Source organism: Artemia sp. Qi Xiang Cuo, chromosome 6 (assembly GCF_049724085.1).
Source record: "Artemia sp. Qi Xiang Cuo chromosome 6, ASM4972408v1, whole genome shotgun sequence".
Classification (NCBI taxonomy): domain Eukaryota; kingdom Metazoa; phylum Arthropoda; class Branchiopoda; order Anostraca; family Artemiidae; genus Artemia; species Artemia sp. Qi Xiang Cuo.
The window spans coordinates 68716915-68743854 of record NC_142799.1 but is presented as its reverse complement, the minus strand read 5'-3'; the positions used below and the strand labels follow the sequence as shown (position 1 = coordinate 68743854).

Here is a 26940-nt window from a genome sequence, read left to right as displayed (position 1 = left end):
ATTTCGACCCTATATCCAAGGGCCGTCCTCAGCAAAACAGACGAAGAGAATAAAAACAATATAAAAGAAACTTACATTAAAATTCAATCATCAAAACTGTAAGTTTAAAAAAAAAATGTTTTAAAACAGCCCTAATATCATTACTTCAAGGAAGTTCAACCAGGACTGATACTCCAAACGAAGTGGACAGAGAACAATTCATTCAGATGAAATTAAAATACTTACAGATAAGCTTTTAAAGCTAATCTCGCCTTCTTGGCAGCCAGCCTATATGGTCTATTCGTAATAGGTTGAGTGGAGTTATTTACTGTTTTTTTAATATAATTAGTTAAATCCTTTCTAATTAAATTAGTGTACAAGGCATTAAGCGAATATTCCCTCAAATCTCTGTTTAAAGAAATATTATTATTTATTTTGATTTTAATTTCAATTGCCACTCTAACCACCTGTTTTATGCCTAAATCATTGCTAACAAGGTAATTTTCTTCAAAAAGCATTTTATGACTAGGGTTATCATATATGTGACTGCTTAAAGCAAAATCAAAGGAAATATTTGTACTATTAGAATTTAAAGCTTTAGTTATGTCATCTTTGTGTTGTGGCAGGCATTTTTCTGAATTTTGATGGGTTCTACCAACATAAAAATGACCACAGTCACATGGTATTTGATAAAACCCTCTTTGGCGAGTAATTGGGGTTATATCTTTACCAGAGTTTAGGAAATTCATAATTTTAAAATTATTTGTAAATATAACATAAAAATTATTTTGTGTTGAAACTTTTTTTAAACGTATTGTGAATTTTGGAATGTATTGAAGGTAAATTATATTTGAGAGCTTGACAGAACATTCACAGTGTAAAAGACCCATGATTTTATAGGAGTTTCTTGCCAATCTTCGGCTAATTGTATCGTTAATAAAGACAATAGGATAACCGTTTCCAAAAAGTATGTCTCTAATAAAACTTAGTTCATCTGTGATGTAAGATTCAGAGCAAATGTTTAGGGCACGATCTACAAGAGATGTAACAACACCTCTTTTAACTTGTGGTGGGCGATTTGATTTAAAATGTAGATATCTGTTATTTTGTGTGGGTTTTCTGTAAATTGTAAAATCCAGTTTATCAATGTCACGAATAATTAAAACATCCAGAAACGGTAATTTATTTGCATTTTCAATTTCTAAGGTAAATTATAAATTTCGGTCATAAGTATTAAGGTGATCTAGAAAGCCCCTAAGTTCATTTTTCCCATAATTCCAGAGCGATATTACATCATCCATATAACGCCCCCAATATACATGTTTTAAAAAATATGAATTTAAGGCCCAATTTTCAAGGTGTTCTACATAAATGTTCGCTAATAGCCCGGATAGCGGCGCACCCATAAGGAGACCATTTTTTTTTTGATAAAAAGAATTACGGAACTGAAACTACATTGAATACTTATTACAAATTTTGACTAGGGACATTAAAACCTCACAATCTATTCCTGTTGTTGAATCTTCAATTAAATGATAGGTCAAAATTACTTACTATTGTATTTTCTGAAATGCTTGCACTTTTAAGTTTTTCTACTAAATCTACCGAATTACATATATACGATTTTTGGGAATAAAGTAACGGTTTTAAAGCTGTTCATAACCACTTTCCAATATTGGAAGCAGGGGCTTTCGTACAAAAAATTAAACAAGAAAAACGGGTTTTAATTTCTATAAAGCAGTGAATGCAACACAATTAATTAAACACAAATACTCCGAATATTTCGGCCCCACATCTGGGAGCCTTTCTCAACGGAAAAAAAAATTCTTACATAAAAATAAAAAACATACAAAACAAACAAAAGAAAAAATATAAATAAATAGGAAAAGAAAAATCACATATTAAATAAACAAACTCAATTCACTGGCGTATAAAATCGAATGCTGATATTGACGCACCTTCTCACAGAATATAAATTGACATCTATCAAAAAATGAGAGTATATTTATGCTTAAACTAAAACAAAAAATATCAGCTAACCCCCGGCCCAAAACCCCTAAATAGATCTCACAGGTTCATCACCCAATGTTTGAATTATAAGTTGAACAGATTCTTTTGCTTGCAAGCTTAGCTACAATTCGTTTACGTTTCCTAGTATTTAAGCCAGTCTGACCTTTGTCCGCAAAGGTCATCATTTGTATCTGAACTATTATCAAAAATATTACTGGATGAAAATTTTACCTGCTTTTTAATTAAACTATTATAAATCAAATTGATCCTAAACTCCCCTTCATCTCTATTGATATTAATACCGCCATATATTATATTTTTTATTTCTATAATTTCCCCGAAACTTTGTAAAGGTTCTACAGACGTACCTACTATTTTTGTTTGATCCAATAAAACACTGTGATGAGGAAAATTATAAAGATGTTCTGCAACAGCTGACTCAAACGTTTCTGGTGTTTTGTTTGGTTTTAGAGCGCAATCTATTGCCTTCTTGTGTTGCTGTAGCCTATTTTCTAAAATCTGTTGCGTTCTTCCCACATAAAATTTACTACAAGAGCATGGAATTTTGTATACTCTCTTTTTCAAATTTCTCGGTACCGAGTCTGTACTTTTTTTTAGCAACGATTTTTTATTATCCCCTCATTTAAGTTTCATAGAGACGTTGTGTTTTTTTAATTCTATTCTTAATTTTTGTGACAATTTTGGGACAAAGGTCTAAGTTATATAATTTGTTTTTTTATTTGATCCATCTTCTTTTATTATTTTTGGTTCCGTCAACTTTTTTTTCCACTTTCGTACATGCTACAATTGGCCTTAAGGGAATACCTTGCTTGTGTAATTTCGGTAAACCGTAAAACTTTGGACAAAAGCTACCTCGGGGGAGAAATTTATTACACAATTGTGGAGTGATTTTGCCATTTTGTTTTAGATTTTTTAATTCGGTTATAATTTTATTCGCAAACTTATCAGTATGGTCGTGAGTCATGGAAGTATATGTATTTGTGTAATTTCAGTGTGAATAAATTTTATTGTCGTAATCTAAGGTATCCATGACTACAAGTGAATTTCCCTTGTCTGCTTTAGTTATTATAATTGAAGGGTCTTTGCGAAAATTAGACAAAATTTTCATGTCGTGCGAAATTTCTGGTGTCAAATTAGTATGAGATGTAACTTTTTTTTTGGCTGCCGTAAAGTGTATTAATAAAACAAGACCTCACTTCATCTGGGTTAGAAATGGATGTGTAGTGTTTGTGCAAAGAAGATTCTGAGGAGGAGACTATATCTGTCACAGGAACTTGTTTTGGTGGAAAAGAAAACTTTGGACCTTTTTCAAGAGTCTGGATTTCCCTAGGTTCAAGAACTCTAGAGGAGAGATTAACAATAGCGGGTCCAGGAGTAAACCTCGTGGTATAAACACGATGATTCATCGAAGATTCATACCCCAGACATTCCAATTTCTTATAAAGACGTTCTCTAGACAAACGAAAATCGTGACTAAATAAATTCCTTTCCAATCGTAAAACCTGAGAATAATCAACCGTGGACAGATTTTCGCACAAAACGATCATCACGCACACCCAGGCAGAGGACTTTACGAAAATTGCCTTTTATCACATAAAATACTCGCATATAACGACAGATTAATTAGCCTTGCTAAATGGCAAATAAAATGGCAAAAAAAAACTCTTGGTCTTCTGTTTCCCTTATGACTGCTTAAATAGGATAAACACCGATTTTGTCCTTTCAACATAAGACTAAGTCATCAGTAGCCAACACCAGTGTTCAAAACATTCAATATAATGACCAAGTAAAGAGCCATCCTTGTTAACAAAACTGAAAACTCTTAAAAGGAAGCACCAGAGTCAACTCTAGATAATTTGACAAGGGTTAATTTGAATCTTTTGATAACTCGAAGTTGTTCTTTTTTTTCGGTTACTTGAAAACGTTCGATAAGTGGGAAAGATCAGTGAGATTCGGCTCTCATGGTGATTTGAATTTATGTTGAAGGCCTTTGTTTGCTGACATTGTCTATACTTTGAAATCAAGGTTTTTGCTACTCTCTTTAATTCTAAGTCCATGGTTGTTTTGATGCACGAACACGTCTTTTTTTTAATATGAATTTCGTAAAACATAGTAACCTAATGTAAAAAAAATGGGGCATGGTTCTCGCATAGGGATCCAGAAAGGGTCAAAACCTTTGCTTCTAATCAGCTCTAATCTCATGTCCCTATGTCAATTGACTTAGATGACTCCAATGCACAAGAAAAAAAATGGAACATTGGTTCCCTTAAAATGGGTCAACATACTCTTTTTTTTTAACACATTGAAGTTCAAAACAGCGAGTTCTGGGACCAAATTAGTGTACTCTGATTTACAAAAAAAATGGATTGGGATATGGTCATCACTACAAAAATGAGACCCAACTAACGGCCAAAATACTTTTTTCGATTGGTCTGAGACTTTCAAAGATTGTAGACAACCTAAACACACCGCAATTTTTAAAGAGAGGGGACACGCGTAAGACAGCTCATTTTTCGGACACGGATTTGGAAACCACAGATGGGTATCTCCTCATGCCTTTAACAGGGACAAAAGGACCTTTTGTCCATTGACAACAGGATCAAAGTTTCTGAGGATTGACAAAAGGATCAAAATGGTGACTGATGACGAAAGGACCATTGACAAAAGGACCTTTTGTCCCGCAAACAGGGACAAAAGGACCTCATTGAAAACACGAAGTTCGAAAAATAAGTTTTTATTGATTCATGTCGTCAGAAACTAGGCGCAATATTTTCGTTTATTTTTTCTATAGTCTACCACTCGAGGCAGTATATAGCGCATAGTGTCAGATACTATTTGATCTTGAAATATGGTTTAGATTAGATTTACTTAAGTTATTGCTATAGAATTTTCTGTCGGTGCAAAAATAACATAATTTTTAACAACTTTATTTGCTTTTCAGTCAAAGTTCACGATTAGTTTCTCTCGTTCGTCTCGTTCGTCAAATCTGAAAAAGCCTAAGAAATTAAATTATGGAATGATTGAACCAAATATTTTGAGCTTAGACCTATTACTTAAGAGTTGAATAAACGAGTGTTATTAATATTGTAAATAACTTTATTATTAGGACACTAAATTATTTATTTATTTTAAAATTTGAGCTAGAAAAACAGGGACACTCAGTAAAAACGTTAAGATATTAATATTTTTCGAGCAAATAAATGTTAAAAATGAGATATGAAATTTTAAAAGAATGTGAAGTCTATCCTGAATGGGTGACAGAGGAATCAAGTGTCCCTTTTTGCCTCCAACTTTTTTTGCAAGGAATGAGGTCTTCCCTTGTTTATGAGCATTCGTTGTCTTTTTTTTCCTTTTTTTTCGGTTTGTGCCGCAACAAAGAAGCTGTCAGTCTCTCTGAATTTCCGACATTGCATATATTAACAACAAGTTTGTGTACAAGCAACTGACACAAAATACATTCGCCAGCTTTTCAAGGAGTGTTGACGAGCAATAAGAAGAAAATTATATCTCTTAGTAAAAAAGCCATTTTCTTTCCTTTGGCTAATTGTCTAATATCACTACTAAAAAAGAGGCAAAGGTAAAACTCCCATTTCTTGAGCTTTGAGAAAACTACTAAAGTTGTGATCCACTTACCCCAGACCGTCAATTGTGTGTTCAGATCCTTCCATGGTATCCAGGTTCCAGTGAAAATGAAACTGTTCAAATTCATATGTACTACCTAATCCAGCACCACTGATTGTGATTTTTTCTCCATCTGCAGTTTTAACGGTAGTTTGCGCTAAAAAAGTAATTAATAAGGGTAAGAATAAAAGTCAAAGAGTATGAGGAACTGATGAATAAGCAAGTTCAAGTTCGTCTCTGAAGAAGCAGCCATCCATCTAGGGCTATCTAAAAAGTCACAATATTGATCATAAAACTCAAAATATAAGATTTAAATATTTCTTTATAGAAAAACTGTGATAGATGGCAGAGAGATTCAGCAGAATCTTTGAAATATTTATAACTATCAAAAGAAGCTTTCTTTTTTACCATACTCCACTTAATGCCATTGTGTGTTTATTTTGCGTGCAATAACATCAAGTTATTTATTCTTTTAGAGTTGCCTCGTCCTTTAGTGGCGCAATGGGCTTGAACGTAGTTTGACAATACGAGACCCAGAGATCAAAGCTTGCTGTAACATTCCTAACTTTAAAAGAACAAAAAATACATATATACATATATTAGAAAATCTTGGTTTTTAGGTAAGAATAGAGTTAAAATGGGTCCATGGTCGAGGGAGGGGATGTTTAATTATGATGTATTAGGTGCTTTAAAATAGCTTTGAATTTCACAGTTCTTACTGGCAACGCTGAACTTCCAATGGTGCAAACAGTTCTATTTTCCTAATATTTATTCTCCATACTATTTTCCGACTTTTAATATCCGTGTTAGTTCATATTGCATCCCATTCCCATGTGTAAATCGCGTTGTTCAATTCCCATGTTAAAGCACCAAACATTCTTCTTTCATCATTATCCAGCCCCCTTTCATAAAGGCATTAGAATCAACAAAATTAATGAAATAAAAAGCATTGGATGTAATAATTTATTTTGTCAGTAAGGCTACAACATGCCCATGAATTGTTTTAAAGGCTATCCAGTGATAGAAAAAGCATTTGTTAGCCCAAAGCGTAATTTTAATCATAAAAATTCGAGGTAGAAACCTACGTATTTATTTATTGAAAACAAATGTCGAGACAGATTTTATTAAGGAGTGTCTAACTTTGAAAAACGGTTTTTGTTATTTGAGTATGTATTTAATTTAGTTCTTCAGGGCTGGGGGAGGGTCGTTGCCTTCTTTGGGTAAAAAGTTAGCCTATAAAAGCCGCACCAAGAGCGTCTGAATGAATCCATTTTTACCACCCTCGACCTATCTTAGGTCTATCTTTACCTGAAAACCACAATCTCCTAAGATTTGGATTTTGCTTGTCTAAAAATTAGGAAGTTTTTAGGGCAGTACCACCTTTTGTCAGTGTTGCCAAGCTGAGCAATGAAAATTAATCTACAAAACTAAGCAGTTTAATTTGATAACAATTTTTGTCCATAAAAATTACGGTATTAAAAATATATTGATCTCGAAGACAGCTAAACTACCAAAAGAAAGTTGTGCGTTCTTAAGATGTTTGGTGCCATATTCTCTTAGCCTATTTTTTGCTGATTTTTTTTTCTTATTTACTTACTTGCTACTATCAAAATCTGCATAACTTTATATAGAGGTATTTTTCATTATAACTGAATTCCCGATTTTACCTACCAAGCTTTTGTACCTACAACACATTAGAAGAAATACATTTTGCCAAAAATAAAATGTGTTAGAATTCGTGTCTCAAAAATAGATTATTAGCTGTTACAACTTTATATTAATGTAAAACCTTAGAAGTTTAGAACTAAGTTACTTTAGTTACTTTATCTTTTATATAAGATTGAATATGTGCCAATAAGGTGAAATCTATTATAGATGCAGATATTGAAAAATGAACTTGAAAACAGTTAGAGGGATTAAAGTTATGGATATGCACAAGTAAACCTGACAGATTCTGCTCAAATGTAGGTTATACGAAAAAAGGAGCTGTGACAATAACCAAAGAACCTGAAGTGAGTGAGAGCCGTTGAAAGAACCATAAAAACAATATTTAGCAAAGTTGTTATACGATGTAATAATCAAGAATAACTAGAATAGAGTCAGCAGAACAAAAAACAGTTGCCAACAGGTTTGCAAATTCCATATCGAAAAGTATATGCTCATCAAGTGAAAGTTTTATTCAGTTTTCTTTGTTTTAAAAACAGGAGACTAGATGTGGATTGAGAAATTCAGCTTCCTTCAATCTTTATTCAATTTACAGCGAAAAGTTCAATGAAGAGCTGTTTTTGTGAACTTTTCGTCAAAATAGGCTTTTTTGCAACAAGATCAATAAAAATGATTGAATTGTATACTTTTCTATCCGGGAAGTGTTATCTTGATATTTTTTTTTTTTTTGAATTTGCTGCAAAATCCCTATTCGTTGGGGGCGGCCAATGCCTCAAAACAAGATTTTCATTGAAACTTTAGTTTTAGTTAAGAGTTTTTGTTTAGATTTTAGAGTTTTAGTTTAGAGGTTAGAGTTTTAGTTTAGAGTCTTAGCTTAGAGTTTTAGTTAGTTATAGATTAGTTTAGTTTTAGTTAAGAGTTTAGTTAGAGTTATAGTTTAGTTTAGTTTTAGTTAAGAGTTTTAGCTTAGAGTCTAGAGTTTTAAGTTAGTTAATTTTCGTTAAGATTTTTAGTTTAGATTTGTATTTTAGTTTTAGTTAAGAGTTTTAGTTTAGAGTCTTAGCTTAGAGTTTTAGTTATAGTTATAGTTTAGTTTAGTTTTAGTTAAGAGTTTTAGCTTAGAGTTATAGTTTAGTTTTTTGTATCTAGGTGCACCAAAATAGCTCGAATTTCATTCTTTTTTTTTCCTCTTGCTGAAAAAATATAAATTTTTTTACTTTTATAACTTTAATAAATCAAATAATATTAACATTTTGATTACTAAATATCAGTATATATATATATATATATATATTAAACTGACAATGCACATTCATTTTAATTTTTTCAGTAAAGTGCAAAATTTTGTTCTGGCCTTAGGAAGGCATAGGGGTTTTACGCCCAACTTATGTTAATTTCTGCTCGTTTTGAGTTTGACTCGGTTATTTATTGTAATTTCTGTTCGTTTTGGGTTTCCTTTATTTATCAATGCTGATTTGTGGTAGTTTCACGCTTGGTAGATTATTTTATTTTTGCTCATTTTTTGTTTAATGGAGTTCGTTACTTTTCTTTGAAAAACTAATTTTGTGGAAAAAGATTTTTAATTAATTTCTGTTCGTTTTATATTGACATAGTCTTTTCAGGGAAAAAGAAAATAATACTTTAAATCTTTTCGTTTTTTAGACTTTACAGTTTGGTCTGCTATTTGTATGCTGGAGAAACAATTTCAGCAATTTTTAACAACATACACCCTTTTAAAAATCTGGACACAAATAGTACTGTTTAATTTAGTTTCATATCTCCTCTAGTTGAACTGAAATGGAAAACTTGATACCATTCACAAAAAAATCTGTTTACTTTCTTTGATAGCTTGGATACACTTACGCTATTTTGATTTGATTAAATTTTAAGAGCAGAAGTAGCCCCGAAACTTTGAACATAATACCCTCAGTCGGTCTTGGGATACTCTTGAGATGCCTTATTGGGAATTAGCATTATCACAGTGCATTTTGATATAATCTTAAGGCAACATTTAGTTTTTAAACATAATAGGCAAATGGGAGAGTGGGCCTGGGTAGGTGGGATTGGAAGGCGGATTAGTTGCCTTCCAATCACTTTCGACTATTAAAAAGGGAATCAGCCCTTTCAATTTTCAATCGAATGAGCCCTTTTCGAGGTTCCCACGACAGCTCCTTCGATACGAAGTGCCCTGGTCTAAACAACAGCAACAACAAAAAATATCACTAATTACTTTCGTCCATTAAAAAGTGTACTCGCCCTTTGAATTTCAAATTGAATGAGCCTTTTTTCAAGTTTCTACGACAAAGATTTCAATAAAAACCTTATATGCCCCCCAGGGCATAACTTATAAACCTTGCCCTGAAGACTGTAGGGAGAGTAACCTGCTCAAAGGTATAATTTCCTGAACTTTGAACTGCGTGGAACAAACTGGCTATCTCAAAATCTTTATGGGATGTGTTTGGAAAAATGGTGGGCGTGAGAGGGGCGTTAGTCGCTGTCCAATCACTTTCAACTATTAAAAAGGGTACTCGCCCTTTCAATTTCCAATTGAATGAGCCCTTTTGAAGTTTCTACGCTTTCAATAAAAACCTTATACGCCCCCAGGGCATAATTTACAACCCTTACCCTGAGGGCTGTGTGGGGGGGGTTTTCATCCTCAAAGACCTAATTTCCAGAACTTAAAACTACGTTGAGTAAAAATACTGTCTCAAAGTTTTGATTAGATGTGTTTGGGGAAAAGGTGGGCGTGAGAGGCGAGTTAGTTGCCCTCTAATCACTTTCGACTATTAAAAGGGCACTTGCCCTTTGAGTTTCCAATCGAAGAAGCCTTTTTTAAAGTTTCTACGACAACGGTTTCTATAAAAAAAAACCTTATATGCCCCAGGGCATAACTTACAACTCTTGCCCTAAGGGCTGTGGGGAACTGTCCTCAAGAAAATATTTTGTATCTGGAAATCAACTACGCTGAACAAAATGGTTATCTCAAAATTTCGATTGGATGTGTTTTGGGAAATGCTGGGCGTGGAAGGGTTGTTAGTCGCCTTCCAATTACTTTCGAATATTAAAAAGGGCACAAGCCATTCCAATTTCCAATCGAATGAACGCTTTTCAAAGTTTCTACGGCACCTTCGTCGATACGAAGTGCCCTGCTCTAAAGGAAAAAATTAATAAATAATACATTGTGCCAACATCGTTTTTATACGCCCTCAGGGCATAACTTAAAACCCTTGCCCTGAGGGTGGTGGGGGAGTGTCCTCCTCTTTACTTAGTCCCTATTTCTTGTCTTGTTCTCGAGTGTTCCTGTTCTTTACTTAGGCAGCACGATAGTACTGCATATAATTTATACAACTGCTTTCTATATAAACCTTATATGCACCTAGGGCATAACTTACAACCCTTGCACTGAGGGGTCTGAGGAGGTTATCTTCGTAAAAGACCTAATTTCCATAACGTTCAACTACATTGGGCAAAATGGATACCTTAAAATTTTTATTAGATATATTTCGGAAAATAATTGGTGTCAGAAGATTATTTGTTTAGCTCCAATCACTTTCAACCATTGAGAAAGGCAATAGCCTTTCAATTTCCAATTGAATGAGAACTTTTGAAGTTTCTACGACAACGCTTTCAATAAAAACTTTACATGCCCCAGCATGCAATACCGCAGCAATAGGTATATAACAGATCATACCACAGCAATAGGTATACCGGTCAGATGATTAGGTTTTTGCTCAGCTGGGTTGGATAAACAAAGCCAAACTAATATTGTCAAAACTTTTGCTTTTGTTTGTCACATCGTAAAAAAAAGAATAATAGGCATGCAATACAGTACAGCATAATCTATCGAGTCTTTCCTAACATCGAATACACCAATCAAGATTCTGCTTATAAGAAAATTATGAGAGCTATTGCTCTAGATTTACGATCTCCTATACATTTTGTCCTTAACCCCTTGCTTCAATACATAAGCAAATTGACTACTGCGTAGCCTTCTACATTTGCTGTGGTATGATCTGTGAAGAAGGAAAAGAAAATGAACATTTTTGCTTGCCTGTCTTTCCAGTATTCTGAACAGTAAGTTCACTCAGATCGGAGTCATAGTTGGCCAGTCTCAGAGGCTGCAAATTCTTTTCTATAACGCTAGCAGTATCAATATTTACGGGGGATTGCTGTTGTCCTGAAATATAAAATTTATTTTGCTTTAAGCGAAAATTTCATAATCTAGTGCCCTTTTCTATTTAAACAAGAAAAGAAAAAAAAGATGCCCACAGGACGCTAAAACAAAGTCTCAATTTTCGATTTGTAGCATTTGTCACGTAAAATAAAAATTTTGTAGCATATTGTCTAAATTGTTGCGTTTGTCACGTAAAATAAGAATTTTGACCAAATTTTGGGCCGGAATGTAATCTTACGTAAATTTTCAGAGCTATTGAAAGAGTATGTGTACAGCACTCAGAGCATGGGTTCCAGCAGGGGGGGCATGGGGGCCATGTCTCCCTGGAAATCGGATACTATATAAAAATTAGGATGAAACCAAAGGAAAGAGAGCAAAATAGGAAAAACCTGGAAAAAATGTGTGCTGGCCCATGGCTACCGACCAGTAGGTTTTGACCCTGAATGGGAGCAATATGAGTGCTAATTTGTGACTGAATTAATCCTTTCTAGTTTTACACCAAAATTTTTCGATACAATTTGGTTGAAGCAAAAAAATATTGAGTTCTTTATACTAATGAATGATAATTAATTTGATATCCTTATCAGTAATGAAAGTAAAGGAACTTAAACATTGATGAAATTAAATCAAAGAATCAACTTTTTATTCAAAATATATATTTGCTTCGAGTTTGAAGTTAAAAATCCTAAGTCATTTGTATATAAAGAAGTTCACATAATTATAGAAAAAGATGGAACACAACTTAAAAAGGGGAAATCCCAAAAATATACGCCTTAAAATTGGAGCCAACATCTGAAGATACTATAATAATAAACATAGCGTACTATATTTTCCCCCAAAATGGATGCGTGCTTTTTTGTATTTTTTTTCAGGAGGGATTGTATTGATATAGTTGTTTATTTAAAAAAAAAAACAATTATTTTTATAGTAATGATGCATAAAACCGTCAAATAAATTAGTTTTTGGTATTCAAAATTACATTAAAAATATCAACATTACTCAGTAACGCTCAACACTTACAGCTTTTCTTAAAAACGCCCAGCACTATAGATTCCTATTTGATTTTCTTAATTTTAGTTTCAATGCTTTACTTTGAACAAAATACTTTGGAAATGCTTTAATTTTTATTATTGCAGTGTCTGGAGGCACTAAATATATTGGTGTTTGATAACCAACTTCCAAAATATCAATATTGTTCAATAACGTCTGTCCAAATACTTCGGCATTGCTCAATAGAACTGAATTCTAGGAGTTCCTGCCTGATATTTCATAAGTAGGTTACAATTCTGTGCATTTTTTGCAATTACTTTTCTTTTTTCGTTTTTATATACTTTTACTTTACTTAACATACTTTTTTCATTACCTTTCAAAATATGATTGTTTCTAAGCTTAGCTACACACCAAAATCAAAGTAAGAGCGACGAAAAAGTGACTGTTTTTTCCGTTAACAACAAAATCGTAATTATAAACTATACAGTTTGATGAAATATAACTTGACAAATAAAAAAACTACAAATATAAAAACGGTCTTGGGAAGAAATAAGGTTAAACTGAATATTTGATGTATAATGATGTCAACTACTGAAAAGCCATTCAGTTCAAAATTTGATTTTACTGTTATTTCATTTTCAATGTTGTAATAAGTTCGTAAGAAAATGTTAGTAATAAAGTGCCATTTTTAGTAAAGCTCCAATGGCAGTAGGTTTTAGACTTTTACAGTTAGGGATGGAGGCATTACCCATACTTTTCTTTGAATTGATTTTTGTTCCTTTCAATCTTGATTCGCATATTTAATTAAAGCTTTATTCGCTTTAAGGTTTATTTATTCATTTATGTTAGTACATGTTGTAGGTTTATTTGCTATGATTGTTATTTAGTTTCTGTTCGTTCTGGGCTTCATTTATGCAACAATAGTAAAATATTTGCGTTCGTTTTAAGCTTGATTTCCATATTCAATTTTAGCTGAACTAGTTTTAAGATTTATTTATTTATTTATATTAGTACAACAAAAGAACAAAAACGAAAGTAATACGAAACAGGAAGAATGGAACAACAAGATCAGTGAATAGAAGAGATAAGAAAACTAGAAAAAATATTTTTTTTAAAAGAAAACCAAAAACAATTGACCCCCTCCCTCTCCCGCACAAAGAAGCAAGCCGAATGTATTCAAGCCACTTCCACCTCATAAAGGTCATAAGAGTCAACCCTAATGCAGGTTAGATTTTAAATACTATTAGTTTTATTGACAAGCAATTTTGATTTTCCACAACTCTTCTTCACTTGATTGGTTGCAATTCCCTATTTTTCTTTTTGTCAATCGCTTTTGTTCTTTTCTAGTTTTTATCGGCATTTAGCATGCGTCGTTTGACACATCTAAGGATATTAGCGATCTTTTTTATCTTTCCTTGTCCTTTTTCGGCGGTGGGCGTTGACCCCCCCCCCGGAAAATACACCCCGTGGAAAATAACCCCCCATGGAAATGTCCCCCTAGAAAGAAACATATCCCCCCGGAAAATATCATCCCCACGCAGCTGGTTGGTCTCCAATCCCTTTGGACTTTAAAAAAAGGAGCAGAACTCTCAATTTCTGATTTAATGAGCACAGTCCGAAGTTTTTCGGATTTCCCAGCATGATCTGATTTAAATCAGAAATGAACATTTAGAAAAATAAGTTTTTTCAACTGAAAGTAGAGAAAACACTGAAAAAGACAAAAATTAGTCACTATATGAGTGGAGCTGCACCCTTCTAAATCACTTGCTCTTTAAACTAAAATCCCCATTGCTTTGACAAAGCTTTTATTCTAGCTAAGCGGCCTTAATGTTAAGTCTTTCTTAAAGAATTGAGAAAAAAGTCAAAATTAATCGTAAAGAAAATGGGGCTTAGGAGGGGGAAGCCCCCTCATATATTTGTATTTTATTGCCAGAAGAAAGATCACGGACGTGTGTTTGTTTTTTTTTTCCCAGGGGCGATCGTATCGACCCAGTGGTCCTAGAATTTCGAAAGAGGGCTCATTCGAACGGAAATTAAAAGATATAGTTCCCTTTTTAAGTGACAGAAAAATTGAAGGGCAACTAAGCCCCATCCCGCACTAATTTTTTCCCAAAGTCACCGGATCCAAATTTGGAGATAGCCATTTTGTTCAGCATAGTCGAAAAATCCAATAACAATGTCTTCGGAGACAACTTAATCCCCCACAGTCCCCGGGAGAAGAGCTGTAAGTTATGAACTTTGCCCATTGTTTACATACAGTATTGGTTATTGGTAAGTATAAGTATACACACATTTTCAGGTTTTTTGTCTGGTGGGGGGGATTGAGTTACGTGGGAGGATCTTTCCATGGAGGAATTTTTCATGGGGAAAATAATTTCCATGAAGGGGGTGCTGGATTTCCCAGCATTATTTAAAAAAACAATAAAAAATTAAATAAAAAAATTAGTTTTTTCAACTGAAAGAAATGAGTAACATTAAAATTTTAAACATTAAAACTTGAAAATAAAAATTGCTGAAAGCTCATAAGTTCAAAATTTTACAGTAATTTTATTGTTTATTTTCAATATTAAGTACAAAAATAAAAATTTCTAATAAAATTCGTTTTCAGTAAAGCACCAATGTCACAGTAGGTTTTCGACTTTTTCAGTGAAAGAAGGGGGCGATACCCAAACTCTTCTTTGTAGTGATTTTTGTTTGTTTGAACTATGATTTGCATATTCGATTTAAGTTTCACTCGTGATAAGATTTATTTATTCATTTACATTAATATCTATTGTATGTTTGTTTGCATTGATTGTTTATTTAATTTCTGTCGGTTTTGGGTTTTCATTGATAATTTAATAGCAAAAATGTTTTTTTTTCGTTTTAAGCTTGATTTACATGTTCAATTTAAGCATTACTCGCTTTAAGATTTATTTATTCAACTATATATATATATATATATATATATATATATATATATATATATATATATATATATATATATATATATATATATATATATATATATATATATATATATATATATATATATATATATATATATATATATATATATATTTATATATTGATATAAATAAATTGATCTAAATATATATATTTAGAATCAGCATAAAAAGCCAATTCTTTTAATGTGTCAATTGTTTTCAAAATTCCGTTTTTAGTTTTGGTGAGTATTGACACCACTGGCTTTTTAATTGCAGTTCGTTATCACACACTATTTATAAGATTCTCTTGTGACAAAATTTTTATTTGAACCTGTTCATTTTATTCAGTTACATTTTAATATCAAAAGAAAGAGGGTCAATTTGAAAGCTGGATTGTAAGTATAAATTTAGTTTTTCGTTCAATACTACGTAATTTTTTAACATGTCCGAAGATATAAGTGATATAGTCCGAGGGGAAAATTGTCTTGTTATGTAAGAGGTATATTTTATATGACAGCTATAAAATTAAAATAGTTTCCATGCAGGCACGGTGAGTTTTGAGTATGGGCCGTTGCAAATGTGAAGATCTTGGAAAAACTCACTTTAGGGTCTATTGAAATCATGGAATTCTGTTGGTCTAAGGTAGATAAACGAAGCTTCCAGGAATGAAATCAGAACCTAAAATATAAGCTACTTTTCGTTCCTGCCTCTACTCTTTCTGTAGTCAGTTCTAAGGCCTTGGAAATATATGGACAAGTCTATACCTGTTACGATCTTGGGAAACAATAAATCTTTCCATAATTTCGATTTGAGTCTGATTTTCTTTTTCTCTTGGTTTTGAATATAATAGGTTAAGATTAAGTGCATAATAATGCATAAAAATTAAGTATATTGTAGATCCCTTTAGCAGGAATTTACGCCGTCTGAAATTTTACAAGTTTTAGTGGCCATTTTAAGAATCAAAAGTGAATGGAACGAGGGTCAACCATCAGTAGAATGCTAATATGGAATTCTGGGGCGCCCCCGTACCAAACAGTTTTTTCTGTTAATTTTGCAGGTCATTACACTCTTTGCCAGGGAATAACGCAATCCGTGGTCATTCATCTGTAAGTTGATTAGTAGGTTTTTTTTTTTAAACTTGGCTATTCGTTTCATGGGTTTCATTAATAGAACGAGTAATGTTCTTGAAAAGGGTAATTACTTCTTTAGTTTACGAGATTTGCGAATTTTTTGCGAAAAGGTATTAGCGTAGGGGTATTGCGATGCTTAAGAATGTCTCACGGGTAATTAAAGAATGGGGTGCTTACATCAGATACTTAATAGATTTGACACTTACAAGTGACATTGCTAGAGTCAAATATATTTGGTGTTGGTGATATTATGACCCTCCAAGTCCCCTGGGGAAAGGGCTGCACAATGTATCGGTATCGGACGTATTATTTTTGGGCGTATTGGTATCGCAGGTATCTATACAGATTTTTAGTAGCTCGTATAAAAGATATTACTCATATCTACGTTCTTCCTATAAATTCAACCATCAGCAACTTCAAAACGGCACTAAAAACGGCACTTTTGGTGCAATGTCTCAAGTGGAAAAGCTGGGGCTAGTGGACAACCAGCACTTTTAGATTGACGTTTAATGACTCATTCGAAAAGCTAATGCTCGTATCTACGTGATGTTTATATTTTATACCAAAAATTAAAAAAATACGTGTTATTTAAATTATTATTTATATTAAATAAAAAAATAACGTTTTTTTTTTAAATTAAAGAAATAACCGACAGTAAAACTTAGACAAAAAAGAAATTATTACGCATATGAAAGGGAGTAAGCCTTGCGACATGCCGCGCGCTTTACGCTCAATTTTTTTATTGTTTAATAAAAAAGAGTCGTGAGAAAGTCAAACTTTTGCGTAAAAAGCGCGGTGTTGAGGAGGGGGCAGCCCCTTTCATATACATAATAATTTCTGTTCTTTTTAAGTTTTAACGTCGTTCCTCACTTTAAGTTAAAAAAAAAAACTTGTTTTTCTTTATTTAATTTTGAACGTTTTTGAATTAATGCGGATGGTACGGAAAAAAGGTACTTGTTAAATATTAGGGTAAACATACGACTAAGAAACGCTTCACTATAAATAAGGCTATCGTGTTTTTCCGAACTTTATAGGGCGGTGGTAACTATTTAGTTTAAATAATTCTAGGAGGACTTGAGTTTTGTGGATGGTGTGGAAAAATGGTACTTGTTAAATATTCGGGTAAACATACGACTAAGAAACGCTTCACTATAAATAAGGCTATCGTGTTTTTCCGAACTTTCTAGGGCGGGGGTAACTATTTAGTTTAAATAATTCTAGGAGGAATTGAGTTTTGTGGATGGTATTGAAAAAATGGTACTTGTTAAATCTTCGGGTAAACATACGACTAAGAAACACTTCACTATAAATAAGGCTATGGTGTTTTTCAGAACTTTCTAGGGCGGGGGTAACTATTTAGTTTAAATAATTCTAGGAGGAATTGATTTTTGTGGCTGGTGTTGAAAAATGGTACTTGTTAAATATTCGAATAAACATACGACTAAGAAACGCTTCACTATAAATAAGGCTATTGTGTTTTTCTGAACTTTCTAGGGTGGAGGTAACTATTTAGTTTAAATAATTCTAGGAGGAATTGAGTTTTATGGATGGTTTTGAAAAATGGTACTTGTTAAATATTCGGGTAAACATACGACTAAGAAACACTTCACTATAAATAAGGCAATCGTGTTTTTCCGAACTTTCTAGGGCGGTGGTAACTATTTAGTTTAAATAATTCTAGGAGGAATTGAGTTTTATTGATGGTATGGAAAAATGGTAATTGTTAAATATTCGGGTAAACATATAACTAAGAAACTCTTCACTATAATTAATGATTTAGAGTTATTCCTATTTTTCTTAGCTTTTGTAAATATTTATTTTAAATAATTATAGCATGACGGTATTGTTTTTGCTGGTTTTGAAAATTTGTAATTGTTAAATATTCTTGTCAACATATGACTATTAAACACTTCACTATAAATAAGGCTATTGTGTTTTTCTGAACTTTCTAGGGTGTGGGTAACTATTTAGTTTAAATAATTCTAGGAGGAATTGATTTTTGTGGCTGGTGTGGAAAAATGGTACTTGTTAAATATTCGGATAAACATACGACTAAGAAACGCTTCACTATAAATAAGGCTATTGTGTTTTTCTGAACTTTCTAGGGCAAGGGTAACTTTTTAGTGTAAATTATTCTAGGAGGAATTGAGTTTTATGGATGGTATCGAAAAATGATACTTGTTAAATATTCGGGTAAACATACGACTAAGAAACGCTTCATTATAGATAAGGCAATCGTGTTTTTCCGAACTTTCCAGGGCGGGGGTAACTATTTAGTTTAAATAATTCTAGGAGGAATTGAGTTTTATGGATGGTATAGAAAAATGGTACTTGTTAAATATTCGGGTAAACATACGACTAAGAAACGCTTCACTATAAATAAGGCCATCGTGTTTTTCTGAACTTTCTAGGGTAGGGGTAAGTATTTAGTTTAAATAATTCTAGGAGGAATTCATTTTTGTGGATGGTACGGAAAAATGGTACGTATGAGGCGGGGGTAAGTATTTAGTTGAAATAATTCTAGGAGGAATTGAGTTTTGCAGTTTTACCTTGTCCGAGTTACATTTTCTTGATTTTTCAAAGTTCATTTTGAATTTCTTTCGTTGAAATGCAAGAGTTGGAATATTTCAGTAGTCTTTGGTTGTGGTTTACCTTGTCACAGTTACATTTTCTTGATTCTTTAAAGTTCATTTTGAATTTCTTTCGCTGAAATGTAAGAGTTGGAATATTTCAGTAGTGTTTGGTTGTGGTTTACCTTGTCACAATTACATTTTCTTGATTTTTCAAAGTTCATTTTGAATTTCTTTCGTTGAAATGCAAGAGTTGGAATATTTCAGTTGTGTTTGGTTGTGGTTTAGCTTGTCACAGTTACATTTTCTTGATTTTTCAAAGTTCATTTTGAATTTCTTTCGCTGAAATGCAAGAGTTGGAATAGTTCAGTAGTGTTTGGTTGTGGTTTACCTTGTCACAGTTACATTTTCTTGATTTTTCAAAGTTCATTTTGAATTTCTTTCGTTGAAATGCAAGAGTTGGAATATTTCAGTAGTGTTTGGTTGTGGTTTACCTTGTCACAGTTACATTTTCTTGATTTTTCAAAGTTCATTTTGAATTTCTTTCGTTGAAATGCAAGAGTTGGAATATTTCAGTAGTGTTTGGTTGTGGTTTACCTTGTCACAGTTACATTTTCTTGATTTTTCAAAGTTCATTTTGAATTTCTTTCGCTGAAATGCAAGAGTTGGAATATTTCAGTAGTGTTTGGTTGTGGTTTACCTTGTCACAGTTACATTTTCTTGATTTTTCAAAGTTCATTTTGAATTTCTTTCGTTGAAATGCAAGAGTTGGAATATTTCAGTAGTGTTTGGTTGTGGTTTACCTTGTCACAGTTACATTTTCTTGATTTTTCAAAGTTCATTTTGAATTTCTTTCATTGAAATGCAAGAGTTGGAATATTTCAGTGGTGTTTGGTTGTGGTTTACCTTGTCACAGTTACATTTTCTTGATTTATAAAAGTATATTTTGAATTTCTTTCGTTGAAATGCAAGAGTTGGAATATTTCAGTATAGGATGGTTATGTTTTACCTTTTCACAATTACATTTTCTTGATTTTTAAAAGTTCATTTTGAATTTTCTTTCGTTGAAATGCAAGAGTTGGAATATTTCAGTAATGTTTGGTTGTGTTTTACCTTGTCACAGTTACATTTTCTTGATTCTTCAAAGTTCATTTTGAATTTCTTTCGTTGAAATGCAAGAGTTGGAATATTTCAGTAATGTTTGGTTGTGGTTTACCTTGTCACAATTACATTTTCTTGATTTTTAAAAGTTCATTTTGAATTTTCTTTCGTTGAAATGCAAGAGTTGGAATATTTCAGTAGTGTTTGGTTGTGGTTTACCTTGTCACAGTTATATTTTCTTGATTTTTCAAAGTTCATTTTGAATTTCTTTCGTTGAAATGGAAGAGTTGGAATATTTCAGTAGTGTTTGGTTGTGGTTTACCTTGTCACAGTTACATTTTCTTGATTTTTTAAAAGTTCATTTTGATTTTATTTCGCTGAAATGCAAGAGTTGGAATAGTTCAGTAGTGTTTGGTTGTGGTTTACCTTGTCACAGTTACATTTTCTTGATTTTTCAAAGTTCATTTTGAATTTCTTTCGTTGAAATGCAAGAGTTGGAATATTTCAGTAGTGTTTGGTTGTGGTTTACCTTGTCACAGTTACATTTTCTTGATTTTTCAAAGTTCATTTTGAATTTCTTTCGCTGAAATGCAAGAGTTGGAATATTTCAGTAGTGTTTGGTTGTGGTTTACCTTGTCACAGTTACATTTTCTTGATTTTTCAAAGTTCATTTTGAATTTCAGTAGTGTTTGGTTGTGGTTTACCATGTCACAGTTACATTTTCTTGATTTTTCAAAGTCCATTTTGAATTTCTTTCGCTGAAATGCGAGAATTTTCTTGATTTTTCAAAGTCCATTTTGAATTTCTTTCGTTGAAATGCAAGAGTTAGAATATTTCAGTAGTGTTTGGTTGTGGTTTACCTTTGTCACACTTAAATTTTCTTGATTTTTCAAAGTTCATTTTGAATTTCTTTCGTTGAAATGCAAGAGTTGGAATATTTCACTAGTTTTTGCTTGTGGTTTACCTTGTCACAGTTACATTTTCTTGATTTTTCAAAGTTCATTTTGAATCATTCAAGAAACGTGATTAAACACGTTTTTAAACTACATGCTATTTGCATGCCTTTCCTTGGTACCTGTCCAAACGAGCGGGGATTCCCCGCTGGGTCCTACACATTGCAAAAAAGTGAGCAGTACGAAAACTCCACATTTTCAACCAGACTGGTTTTTTAGACAACACACTCCACATTCTCAACCAGACTGGATTTCTAGACAACACATCCACAGAGATGACACACACACATAGAAACAAGACACGCACAGACACGACACACAAACAGAGTCATAGTGAGAGAGATATCCAAAAAGTTGGGTTGACCTAGGTTCACTTAGAGTGGCGCAAAGTTCATTTTGAATTTCTTTCGTTGAAATGCAAGAGTTGGAATATTTCAGTAGTGTTTAGTTGTGATTTACCTTGTCACACTTACATTTTCTTGATTTTTCAAAGTTCATTTTGAATTTATTTCGTTGAAATGCAAGAGTTGGAATATTTCAGTAGTGTTTGGTTGTGGTTTACCTTGTCACAGTTACATTTTCTTGATTCTTCAAAGTTCATTTTCAATCATTCAAGAAACGTGATTAAACACGTTTTTAAACTACATGCTATTTGCATGCCTTTCCGTGGCACCTTTCCAAACGAGCGGGGATTCCCCGCTGGTTCCTACACATTGCAAAAAAGTGAGCAGTACGAAAACTCCACATTTTCAACCAGACTGGTTTTTTGGACAGTGGCGCGCCACTCTAAGTGAACCTAGATCAACCCAACTTTTTTGATATCTCTATCACTATGACTCTGGTTGTGTTTCGTGTCTGTGCGTGTCTTGTCTCTAGGTGTGTGTGTCCTCTCTGTGGGTGTGTTGTCTAGAAATCCAGTCTGGTTGAAAATGTGGAGTATGTTGTCTAAAAAACCAGTCTGGTTGAAAACGTGGAGGTTTCGTACTGCTCACTTTTTTTCAATGTTTAGGAACTAGCAGGGAATCCCCACTCGTTTGGAAAGGTGCCAAGGAAATGCATGCAAATAGCATGTAGTTTAAAAACGTGTTTAATCACGTTTCTTGAATGATTCAAAATGAACTTTGAAAAATCAAGAAAATGTAACTGTGACAGTGTAAACCACAACCAAACACTACTGAAATATTCCAACTCTTGCATTTCAACGAAAGAAATTCAAAATGAACTTTGAAAAATCAAGAAAATGTAACTGTGACAAGGTCACTATGACTCTGTTTGTGTGTCGTGTCTGTGCGTGTCTCGTTTCTTTGTGTGTGTGTCATCTCTGTGGGTGTGTTGTCTAAAAAACCAGTCTGGTTGAAAATGTGGAGTGTGTTGTCTAAAAAACCAGTCTGGTTGAAAATGTGGAGTTTTCGTACTGCTCACTTTTTTGCAATGTGTAGGAACCAGCGGGGAATCCCCACTCGTTTGTAAAGGTACCAAGGAAAGGCATGCAAATAGTATTTAGTTTAAAAACGTGTTTAATCACGTTTCTTGAATGATTCAAAATGAACTTTGAAAAATCAAGAAAATTTAACTGTGACAAGGTAAACCACAAGCAAACACTACTGAAATATTCCAACTCTTGCATTTCAACGAAAGAAATTCAAAATGAACTTTGAAAAATCAAGAAAATTTAACTGTGACAAGGTAAATCACAACCAAACACAACTAAAATATTCTAACTCTTGCATTTCAACGAAAGAAATTCAAAATGAACTTTGCGCCACTCTAAGTGAACCTAGGTCAACCCAACTGTTTGTATATCTCTCTCACTATGACTCGGTTTGTGTGTCGTGTCTGTGCGCGTCTCGTTTCTATGTGTGTGTGTCATCTCTGTGGGTGTGTTGTCTAAAAAACCAGTCTGGTTGAAAATGTGGAGTGTGTTGTCTAAAAAACCAGTCTGGTTGAAAATGTGGAGTTTTCGTACTGCTCACTTTTTTGCAATGTGTAGGAACCAGCGGGGAATCCCCGCTCGTTTGGAAAGGTGCCAAGGAAAGGCATGCAAATAGCATGTAGTTTAAAAACGTGTTTAATCACGTTTCTTGAATGATTTAAAATGAACTTTGAAAAATCAAGAAAATTCTTGCATTTCAGCGAAAGAAATTCAAAATGAACTTTGAAAAATCAAGAAAATGTAACTGTGACAAGGTAAACCACAACCAAACACTACTGAAATTCAAAATGAACTTTGAAAAATCAAGAAAATGTAACTGTGACAAGGTAAACCACAACCAAACACTACTGAAATATTCCAACTCTTGCATTTCAGCGAAAGAAATTCAAAATGAACTTTGAAAAATCAAGAAAATGTAACTGTGACAAGGTAAACCACAACCAAACACTACTGAAATATTCCAACTCTTGCATTTCAACGAAAGAAATTCAAAATGAACTTTGAAAAATCAAGAAAATGTAACTGTGACAAGGTAAACCACAACCAAACACTACTGAACTATTCCAACTCTTGCAATTCAGAGAAAGAAAATCAAAATTAACTATGTAAAAATCAAGAAAATGTAACTGTGACAAGGTAAACCACAACCAAACACTACTGAAATATTCCAACTCTTCAATGTCAACGAAAGAAATTCAAAATGAACTTTGAAAAATCAAGAAAATGTAACTGTGACAAGGTAAACCACAGCCAAACACTACTGAGATATTCCAACTCTTGCATTTCAACGAAAGAAAATTCAAAATGAACTTTGAAAAATCAAGAAAATGTAATTGTGACAAGGTAAACCACAACCAAACACTACTGAAATATTCCAACTCTTGCATTTCAACGAAAGAAATTCAAAATGAACTTTGAAAAATCAAGAAAATGTAACTGTGACAAGGTAAACCACAACAAAACACTACTGAAATATTCCAACTCTTGCATTTCAGCGAAAGAAATTCAAAATGAACTTTGAAAAATCAAGAAAATGTAACTGTGACAAGGTAAACCACAACCAAACACTACTGAAATATTCCAACTCTTGCATTTCAACGAAAGAAATTCAAAATGAACTTTGAAAAATCAAGAAAATGTAACTGTGACAAGGTAAACCACAACCAAACACTACTGAACTATTCCAACTCTTGCATTTCAGCGAAAGAAATTCAAAATGAACATTGAAAAAATCAAGAAAATGTAACTGTGACAAGGTAAACCACAACCAAACACTACTGAAATATTCCAACTATTCCATATCAACGAAAGAAATTAAAAATGAACTTTTAAAAATCAATAAAATGTAAATTCGACAAGGTAAACCACAACCAAACACTACTGAAATATTCCAACTCTTGCATTTCAACGAAATAAAATTAAAATTTAACTTTTAAAAATCAAGAAAATGTAAGTGTGACAAGTTAAATCACAAACAAACATTACTGAAATATTCCAACTCTTGCATTTCAACGAAAGAAATTCAAAATGAACTTTGAAAAATCAAGAAAATGTAACTGTGTCAAGGTAAACCACAACCAAACACTACTGAAATATTCCAACTCTTGCATTTCAACGAAAGAAATTCAAAATGAACTTTGAAAAATCAAGAAAATGTAACTGTGACAAGGTAAACCACAACCAAACACTACTGAAATATTCCAACTCTTGCATTTCAACGAAAGAAATTCAAAATGAACTTTGAAAAATCAAGAAAATGTAACTGTGACAAGGTAAACCACAACCAAACACTACTGAAATATTCCAACTCTTGCATTTCAACGAAAGAAATTCAAAATGAACTTTGAAAAATCAAGAAAATGTAACTGTGACAAGGTAAACCACAACCAAACACTACTGAACTATTCCAACTCTTGCATTTCAGCGAAAGAAATTCAAAATGAACTTTGAAAAATCAAGAAAATGTAACTGTGACAAGGTAAACCACAACCAAACACTACTGAAATATTCCAACTCTTGCATTTCAACGAAAGAAATTCAAAATGAACTTTGAAAAATCAAGAAAATGTAATTGTGACAAGGTAAACCACAACCAAACACTACTGAAATATTCCAACTCTTACATTTCAGCGAAAGAAATTCAAAATGAACTTTGAAAAATCAAATGAATGTAACTGTGACAAGGTAAACCACAACCAAACACTACTGAAATATTCCAACTCTTGCATTTCAACGAAAGAAATTCAAAATGAACTTTGAAAAATCAAGAAAATGTAACTGTGACAAGGTAAAACTGCAAAACTCAATTCCTCCTAGAATTATTTCAACTAAATACTTACCCCCGCCTAATACGTACCATTTTTCCGTACCATCCACAAAAATGAATTCCTCCTAGAATTATTTAAACTAAATAGTTACCCCTACCCTAGAATGTTCTGAAAAACACGATGGCCTTAGTTATAGTGAAGCGTTTCTTAGTCGTATGTTTACCCGAATATTTAACAAGTACCATTTTTCTATACCATCCAGAAAACTCAATTCCTCCTAGAATTATTTAGACTAAATAGTTATCCCCGCCCTAGAAAGTTCGGAAAAACACTATTGCCTTATTTATAGTGAAGCGTTTCTTAGTCGTATGTTTACCCGAATATTTAACAAGTACCATTTTTCCATAACATCAATAAAACTCAATTCCTCCTAGAATTATTTACACTAAAAAGTTACCCTCGCCCTAGAAAGTTCAGAAAAACACAATAGCCTTATTTATAGTGAAGAGTTTCTTAGTCGTATGTTTATCCGAATATTTAACAAGTACCATTTTTCCACACCAGACACAAAAATCAATTCATCCTAGAATTATTTAAACTAAATACTTACCCCCGCCCTAAAAAGTTCAGAAAAACCCAATAGCCTTATTTATAGTGAAGCGTTTCTTAGTCTTATGTTTACCCGAATATTTAACAAGTACCATTTTTCAACACCATCCACAAAACTCAATTCCTCCTAGAAATATTTAAACTAAATAGTTACACCCGCCTAAAAAATCGGAAAAACACGATAGCCTTATTTATAGTGAAGCGTTTCTTAGTCGTATGTTTACCCGAATATTTAACAAGTATCATTTTTCCATACCATCCATAAAACTCAATTCCTCCTAGAATTATTTAAACTAAATAGTTAACCCCGCGCTAGAAATTTCTGAAAAACACGATTGCCTTATTTATAGTGAAGTGTTTCTTAGTCGTATGTTTAACCGAATATTTAACAAGTACCATTTTTCCAAACCATCCATAAAACTCAATTCCTCTTAGAATTATTTAAACTAAATAGTTATCTCCACCCTAGACAGTTCAGAAAAACACTATAGCCTTATTTATAGTGAAGCGTTTCTTAGTCGTATGTTTATTCGAATATTTAACAAGTACCATTTTTTCACACCAGCCACAAAAATCAAGTCCTCCTAGAATTATTTAAAATAAATACTTACCACCACCCCAGAAAGGTCAGAAAAACACACTAGCCTTATTTATAGTGAAGTGTTTCTTAGTCGTATGTTTACCCGAATATTTAACAAGTACCATTTTTCCACACCAACCAAAAAACTCAATTCCTCCTAGAATTATTTAAAATAAATAGTTATAACCGCCCTAGAAAGTTCGGAAAAACACGATAGCCGTATTGATAGTGAAGCGTTTCTTAGTCGTATGTTTACCCGAATATTTAACAAGTACCATTTTTCCACACCAGCCACAAAACTCAATGCCTCCTAGAATTATTTAAACTAAATAGTTACCACCGCCCTAGAAAGTTCGGAAAAACACGATAGCCTTATTTATAGTGAAGCGTTTCTTAGTCGTATGTTTACC

At 32.8% G+C, this 26940-nt stretch overlaps 1 protein-coding gene across 4 annotated transcripts in view; it reads right to left on the bottom strand.

Annotated features, from left to right (window-relative positions):
• LOC148951547 (carbonic anhydrase 2-like) overlaps positions 1–26940 on the bottom strand; it is a 172201-nt gene that overhangs the window by 5562 nt on the left and 139699 nt on the right. For all 4 annotated transcript variants that reach the window (XM_089091101.1, XM_089091105.1, XM_089091102.1 and 1 more), the window contains 2 exons: positions 11348–11473; positions 5644–5788 (listed from right to left, as the gene is read on the bottom strand). In XM_089091101.1, the coding sequence (XP_088947227.1) occupies positions 5644–5788; positions 11348–11473 (271 nt within the window). The remainder of the gene's footprint in view (positions 1–5643; positions 5789–11347; positions 11474–26940) is intronic.